At 38.2% G+C, this 8,416-nt stretch overlaps 1 protein-coding gene across 1 annotated transcript in view; it reads right to left on the minus strand.

The window, feature by feature from the left end:
* eys (eyes shut homolog) overlaps positions 1-8,416 on the minus strand; it is a gene marked incomplete at its 5' end in the record, with an annotated part of 227,664 nt that overhangs the window by 186,469 nt on the left and 32,779 nt on the right. The window contains one exon of the mRNA XM_048203800.1: positions 2,489-2,748. Coding sequence (XP_048059757.1) covers positions 2,489-2,748 — 260 coding nt within the window. The remainder of the gene's footprint in view (positions 1-2,488; positions 2,749-8,416) is intronic.

Here is an 8,416-nt window from a genome sequence, read left to right on the forward strand (position 1 = left end):
TTAAAAAAAAGGTTGTTCAATGAATATGACTTTTCCACTTTTGGAAGTCACAATCACAGAGGCCCTTGGGCTACAGGATTACCTACCCTGAATAATGGTGCATTTCCACTGAGTGGAACAACTCGGCTCGGCTTGGTTCGGTTTGGCATGGCTCGCTTACATTCGGTTTGCTTTTCCACTGCAGTTTAGTACCGCTTCAAAATGGGTGGGATTATAGACTGATCATTATAGTTGCGCCACCTTTACTGCCGGCTCCTCGGCTACTAACGACTACCACATCCTCTACTGACCACGATACAGCCATTTCTTATTTCAAATTGTGTGCGACAGTCGTTTAAAGCAAGTAATTTAAAAAAAAAAGTCATGCGAACAAATGACACTGTGTTTGCTGTTACTGACTATTTAAATCTATCGGGTTTGGTGTCTCGTGTTTCAAATCCAATGACGCTGGTAGTGACGATTCTATCTGACCAGTCAGTGATCTGCAGTGTTTACACGTCACATTTAGTATCGGTTCGGCTCACTTGGAACCTCCACTGAGGTGGTACTATTTAAGCAAGCCATACCGTTCCATACCGAGCCGTACCACGCAGTGGAAAAGTGCCATAAATAACATCAGCAAAATCAAATTTTTAGCGAACGTTACTCTCGATAGACATTCCTTTTTGTTTATTTGTTTACCAAGGAGGTCTCCCATCCAGGTACTAACCAGGCTCAACCCTGCTTAGCTTCAGTCTTGGGCTACAAGGTGATATGGCTGCTGTTAAAGGGCTAGTTCACCCAAAAATGAAAATTCTGTCATTTATTACTTACCCTCATGCCGTTCCACACCCGTAAGACCTTCGTTAATCTTCGGAATTATTATTTTGTTTTTTTTGGTGCACCAAAAATATTCTCGTCGCTTTATAATATTAATATTGAACCACTGTACTCACATGAACTGATTTAAAAATGTTTTTAGTACCTTTATGGATCTTGAGAGAGGAAATGTCATTGCTCCCTATGAAGGCCTCACGGAGCCATCGGATTTCAACAAAAATATCTTAGAGTACACATGAAATCAAAATTGACCTTATTTATTTTGTTAGCTCAAATTGCTAGTTTTGTGGTGAACAATTCATACGTGCAAGTCAATCCACACAAAAAAATTGTTTGGCTTTGTAATATTTAATCAAAATCTGAAAATGCTCCTCCCCTCTGCAACGGTGCCCCTTCTCTGATGACATCAGTTTGACGGTTTGGGTTGAAAACGCTTAAACCACTCCCCTGCAACCGTTAGTCTGCTATGAGCGAGAGATGGAGAGGAGGAGTGCTAAAGTAAAACTCTATTCAATATTCCATTTCACTTGGAAATACGTCACAACACTGAAAAGAAAAGTCGTTTGCAACTTCCGGTTCATTCTGACTTTAATTTGTGTTCCGAAGATTAATGAAGGTCTTACGGGTGTGGAACAGCATGAGTACAAGTAATAAATGACAGAATTTTCATTTTTGGGTGAACTAACCCTTTAAGGTATCCTGATCACACCATCGCTTACAATAGCATCTCGAATACTGTCTGTATGAAAGTGCAACGGTAACTATAGTGACAGTGACTAAAGTAATATCAAAGATTGTGACTTAAGTCGGGGACACACCTAACGATTATCTGAAACATTCTAAGACTGAACTGAACACACATACCGATTGTTTCCTTCGACTGGAGCCGATTTATATACTCACACATGTAATCTGAACACCGACTGTAATCGCAGACTGAACGCAACTGGCTCTGACTGGACGCGTTTGAGCGCGATCAGTCATAAGTATCAATTTACATTCATAATCGGCCTTACAATCATTAAGTGTGTGCGCGGCTTTAAAGTCTTGCTGTGAAGTCTGTAACTGTAAAGTCTTATCACATTTGCAGCTTTAATACCGGAGCATCTGAGTCACGCGCAGACCACAAAACTTGGGAAAAAAAAAAGATCTCTGGTGGAAGACTGACTGGATCTAAAACCTTCAGATGACACGCAGATTATATACACACTTTTGTAAGTAACCAAAACCACATTCCAAAAAAAAAAAAAAGCTCTAGCACTATATGACATTATAGAAACCAGTCCGGTTCTGTTCACACAGGAGGACTTACAAATGCGGTTGTGATTCCTGATAATGTATGGGCGAGATTTCTTTTAAAGAATGCACTTGTCACTGCTGAAATCTCCCATATATAAAAGTAATGATTTAAAAAATATTATTTCAGCCAGTAGGTCACTCCCTAGTGTAGAACCCTGGGCTTCATCCCATGAAAGCCTGTGCGTTAATGCACCCCCATTGGAACCCATTTCTTCTGGACTAAAATTAGCATTTAGCAAGGAAAATACATTATTTTAACACAACTCAGTGGAAGGCTAACGAATTAAAAGCTGTAGAAGTGTGAACATAAAACTACAGAGCAGGTGAGTAGGTCAAGTAGGTAGGATGCAGTTGGGTAGCTGTATCTCACCGACTGAGCAAACACAGAGGGCGGTTCCATCTGATTGGGCACGGCAGGCAGAATTGTGCAGGCAGGGGTTATGCCGCAGGTCGCAGGGGTCATAGTGCTGTTCACAGAGGGGGCCGGTGAAGAAGGGTGGGCAGGTGCAGGAAAACTCCCCTGGGATGTCAGACTCCATGCAATGTGCCCCGTTCAGGCAGGGAGAAGAAGAACATTCCTTCACATCCTCTCCACAGTCAATGCCTGTCCAGCCATGAGGACATGTACACCTATGAGTCAGAAGAGGAGATTTTAGTTTCCATTGTTTCCTCACCCTAATGTCATTTAAAGCTTGTATGACTTTTACTTCCTTTTTGATAAATATCCTAGTTCCTCTTTTCCATATTACAAAAGTGAATGGTGACCAGGCACACCATAAAAGAATCATAAAAATAATCCACATGAATTGCATGCTGCATTACAATAAAAAAATTTGGAGCAGGTAAGATTTTTTTTCATGTTTTAAATGAAATGTTCACCACAAAGACAATCAAAAATATAGTAAAAACTGTAACGTGTAACATGTGAAACTAGTCTGGCTATCACCAGACCAAGCTCAATTTAAAATTGAACATTGGTCTGGGGAGTTTGCTATGTATTTCCTACTGCACAAGAGGCGTAATCAACGAGCATTAGTCACGCAATTGGATAGTCCTTCAACCAATCAGATCAACGATCCGCGTGACATACTTTGCAGAGCGATGCGAAAACTCCAGACAGGTTTACCGTGTCTCAATCAGCATCGAGCGATTTTTGCAGGTTGTGCAAAAAAACATGAAAGTGATCGGTATTTACACCCACTCAAGCAATTTGCTTGCTAACTAAAGAAGTCATTCAGCATCGTCGAGAGTTTAAAAGGCGACTCTGATACTGTTCTGGTTCAGTGTACGTCATTGTCATGACAACCAAAAAGAATTCCAGTCAGCTCAGGCGGCGCGAGATTCAAGAAGCAGGGAGACGAAACATATAGAGCAGTGGTTTCAAACTGCCGGCCCGCAGGCCATTTACGGCCCGCCCTCCCCCTCTACCCGGCCCGCAACTGATCTCAAAAATAAAACATAATCCGGCCCGCTAAATTATTACTATTATTATTCACTAGTTGCTACCTGTCTTATATGCAAAGAAAAAGTCGCCGTTCTATGGGGGCATTCACATATCGCGTCACATAAGCGGCCGCGCCGCATTCTCCTTCTTTCCAATGCGCTTTCGCTCCAGTTGCGTCTGTCGTTGCTATGCAACCATGAGCCGCGCTCTCAACCGCGTCGCTTCTATTATGAGCGCGCTTGCCTAAATTACAGTAAAAGCACTCGACTTTAAGTCACGAGCGTCGATTTAAATCACCGAAACGTGTCCGATGCAACCATTAAACGTTACCGATGCTCAAACAGCATCTTGGACAATTGTGTCTCAGCTGTGTAAATGTTAAAAACTAATAATGTATGTAACAATGAGAGATTTTTTTTTTTGGCAAAATAAAGTTGATATATATAGCTCCAGTTTTTTGTTTATTTCTGACCCCTCCACGTCACAAGTGTTGCTGGTTTTGTTCCTAAATTGCTAATTTTTTTATTCCATGCACCTTGTTGGATGTGAGAAGTTGCACCAGACTATTGCAATTAATAGTATTATATTAGTAGCCTAGTATTATATTAGTATATTAGTAGTATTATATTAGTATAGCCTATTGGTAGTATTATAAGTAGTATATTAGTAATAGTATTATATAATTATATTACACTCTGTAACAATGAGAGAGACACTGCTGTTTACATTTAGTATGGTAAATAAAATATTTATAGTATAGGTATAACATTTTTTAGTAGGCCTAATGAAATTTGAAGTAGGCCTAAATGAGAAATAATGCAAAGGAAAGTAAATTTTCTGAAATTTTGCGCTTTCTTGCGATTGAATGTTAATATGGCCCTCCTATGAGGTGTCAATCACAGAAACGCCCCCCCCGCCAATTTGAGTTTGAGACCCCCTGATATAGAGCAAATAATAAAAATATTGTCTACCATCAAGGGGCATTGAAGTAAAAGAGTCCTGTACTCAAATCGTGAAGCAAACCACCAAAATAACAGCAGAGAATCATTGTGTGTCATTAATCGCTGTTTGTAATCTTCCTATGAAGTGACTGTCGGATCAACGCTCTACTACATTTCTCTCAGATAAGGTAAATGCTTAACACAATCGGCGTCACTGTGATTGTGCATTGTTATTTTGGAGTGACGGTCGTGCGAGAGACGAGTAGATCAGATAGAGTTTGAAAGCTGCTTGCCGTCGCTTCTCTATCGTCATCGTGTTATACCCGCCAATAGCGAGCAAGGTGGATAAGCCCGTCTGTGATTGGTTCCCGCAAAAGTGTAACAGCGCAGCAGAAGTGAATGCACGGGTTTCCAGACTGAGTTGCCGAGCGAAATCAAATCGCCGGCAGATCAGGCTGGGTTTACTCAGACTAATGTGAAACATCATTACAATTTAAAAATAATTGTCTATTTGAATATATTTTAAAATGTCATTTATTCCTGTGATGGCAAAGCTGAATTTTCAGCATCATTACTCCAGTCTTCAGTGTCACACAATCCTTCAGGAATCATTCTAATATGCTGATTTGCTGCTCAAGACACATTTCCAAGAAACCATTATTATGGTCATTCTATAATTTAGGGTAAATTTAATTTTCATTAATTATATTTTTCTAACAATGTTATTGAGAAATATATTTTATCCATTAAGACAATGCATACCATAATCTTACACCGATATTTTATGCACCCTGTTTTTCAGTTTGCTTGAAATTGCTTTTATGTGCCATTACAGTTTTTGCATTGTGCGCTTTTTGAAATGAGTGGGTCTTGAGTTCAAAATAATAAATATATATATAAAAAAAAGTCAAGATTATCTATATTACATTTATTTCTACAATCTAAATACCTTAGTATTTAAAATAAAATGAGTTTAAATTTAAAGGTGCCCTAAAATCAAAAATTGAATTTTCCTTGGCATAGTTGAATAACAAGAGTTCAATACATGGAAATGACATAAAGTGAGTCTCAAACACCATTGTTTCCTACTTCTTATGTAAATCTCATTTGTTTAAAAGACCTCCGAAGAACAGGCGAATCTCAACATAACACTGACTGTTACGTAACAGTCGGGTTCATTAATATGTATGACCCCAATATTTGCATATGCCAGCCCATGTTCAAGCATTAGACAAGGGCAGAACGTCTGGATGTGCACAGCTGAATCATCAGACTAGGTAAGCAAGCAAGAACAATAGCGAAAAATGGCAGATGGAGCGATAATAACTGACATGATCCATGATATCATGATATTTTTAGTGATATTTGTAAATTGTCTTTATAAATGTTTTGTTAGCATTTTGCTAATGTACTGTTAAATGTGGTTAAAGTTACCATCATTTCTTACTGTATTCATGACATTATTTTCATTTTTAAACACTTGCAGTCTGTATAATGCATAAACACAACTTCATTCTTTATAAATCTCTCCAACAGTGTGTAATGTTAGCTTTAGCCATGAAGCACAGCCTCAAATTCATTCAGAATCAAATGTAAACATCCAAATAAATACTATACTCACATGATCTGACGCATGCATGCAGCATGCATGATGAACATCTTGTAAAGATCCATTTGAGGGTTATATTAGCTGTGTGAACTTTGTAAATGCACTGTATTATAGTCGTGAGCTCGGGGGGGCAGGGAGCGAGAGATTTAAAGGGGCCGCAGCCTGAATCGGTGCATAGTTAATGATGCCCCAAAATAGGCAGTTAAAAAAAAATAATAAAAAAAAATCTATGGGGTATTTTGAGCTGAAACTTCACAGACACATTCAGGGAACACCTTAGACTTATATTACATCTTGTAAAAACTGGTTCTAGGGCACCTTTAATTTTCTTTCACATAAGAAAATATTTTAATGTCCCATGAAAAAACCCATGTTACTAACCCTGAAAACTAAAAAATGGTTTATCCTAAAACCATTTGATCAGCATCATGTGATGCCATTTTGTTCTGTGGTGTATATTTGGAACACATTATGGTAAATATCCTCTTATTTATTTATTTATTTATTTATTTATTTTTTTTATTTTATCTCCAATATATTAATTACCCATCAACTATATTGGGTACATTGTTATGGATTGCAATATTTTTATAATTTTATTTCAAATAAATATTAAAATGTGAGGTTAACCTGATCAAGAAAGAAAAACAAAAAACAAAAAAACGTTTGGTTGGTCAGACAAGGCCTGACTTTTAAATTTATGAGGCAAATTGGTGACATTGTCAACTATGTTTTGACTGATATTTTACATGTTAAATGTCTAAACTACTGCTTTTGATATTATGGTAACACTTTCTATGAAGACCATGCTTATAATATCTTTTCTGTATAAACTACAAAAATGCAAATTTGTGAAAACTGTGATGTCAGGTGCATAATGTTTAATTGATTCCTTTGATTGATTCATTTGTTTTACCTGCCATCTGCAATTTATTATCGCTCACATTTGTGAGAGCGCAGTCTGTCTCTATGTGACGAGAGAATAGGTGACTAAACTGTGCTGCTTTCTATAGGTCAGGTCAGGTGCGTAGTGTTTCTTTACAAAGTAACATCGCCAATACTGGCCTGGCATGCATAATACAGTGTTCTAGTCGTTTTCACGGATCTGTGTGAACAGGGATAGTTTTAACAATGTTGTTTTTACGAGAAAAACGCAAAGGAAAAACTTTTCTGTTTTTAGTACATCGTTGTCATGTAAACGTACATTGTAAGTTGAAACCCTTTAGGTTTCATGGAAGACAAATTCATACAGCTTTGGAAGAACATGAGACAGTGTTGACAGATTTTTAATTTTCTGGTGGACTATCTCTTTTAGACACTAGAATAGCATCTTGAAATCCTTTGGAATTCCATTGTGTGAAATTACTGAGGAAAATGATATTGTACTATTAAAATATTCATTCATGTAAAGACCGACTGACAGTCCTGGCACATAGTGACCTTGTAGCATAAAAGCAAATTCCCCCAGGGGCAGACTCCGATTTGGCTTAGCCCTGTGGTGCTTTTCACTAATGAATGTCATACGTCTCTGAAAATCCCTTTTTGTTCATTTTAGACCAGGATTACAATGTGTGCCATGAACTAAACTCTTATAAATTAAACCTTCTACTTAATTTCAGGGCGAAAAAAAAAAACCCTCACAATGGCCAGACATGCTATTCCTACAGGTGGTATTAAAATAAAATGAACAATGAGTCATAAATGGCATATATATGGTAGAAATGCAAATGTAAAATCATAGAGTACATATTTTTTAAATCTTCTTTTATCCTCATCATAATCAAAACATGGCAACCCACGAGATACAGTACATAACTGACACAAAATATAAGAAAACAACATTGTTTTACTTCGTTTTGGGATTCATAGTCAAAACTGAATCACTGTTGGGAGATTTCTGGACAGCTGAGGGGATTTATAGGTTAATTGCACTATTGGTCCGAGAAGCATTAAATCCCAGACAGCTGGAAGTAGGACACTGGGAGGTTAGAGCAGTGAGCTGGGATTATATTTACCAGAGTGAATCCCAGAGAGTGCCGGAGGTATCTGCATTCCACTTGGTGGCAGTGATTTTACAGATGTGCTGCCAATCCCTGTCTTAAACACATCCTCTATTCTCTCGCTCTTTCATTTCAGTCTATTTTCTTCCCTCTGTCTCTGTCTCTCTCTCTCTCTCCTCCCTCCGCTGCCCTTAGCAAGAGGGCGCATTAGGTGAAACAGAAGCAGCAGCTTTTTTCTCAAGAGAGTCACCAATTGAGAGAAACCTCCTCCTGCTGTGCTCCATTGATTGATTCATTTGTTTTA

This window comes from Megalobrama amblycephala, linkage group LG10 (assembly GCF_018812025.1).
Source record: "Megalobrama amblycephala isolate DHTTF-2021 linkage group LG10, ASM1881202v1, whole genome shotgun sequence".
Lineage (NCBI taxonomy): Eukaryota > Metazoa > Chordata > Actinopteri > Cypriniformes > Xenocyprididae > Megalobrama > Megalobrama amblycephala.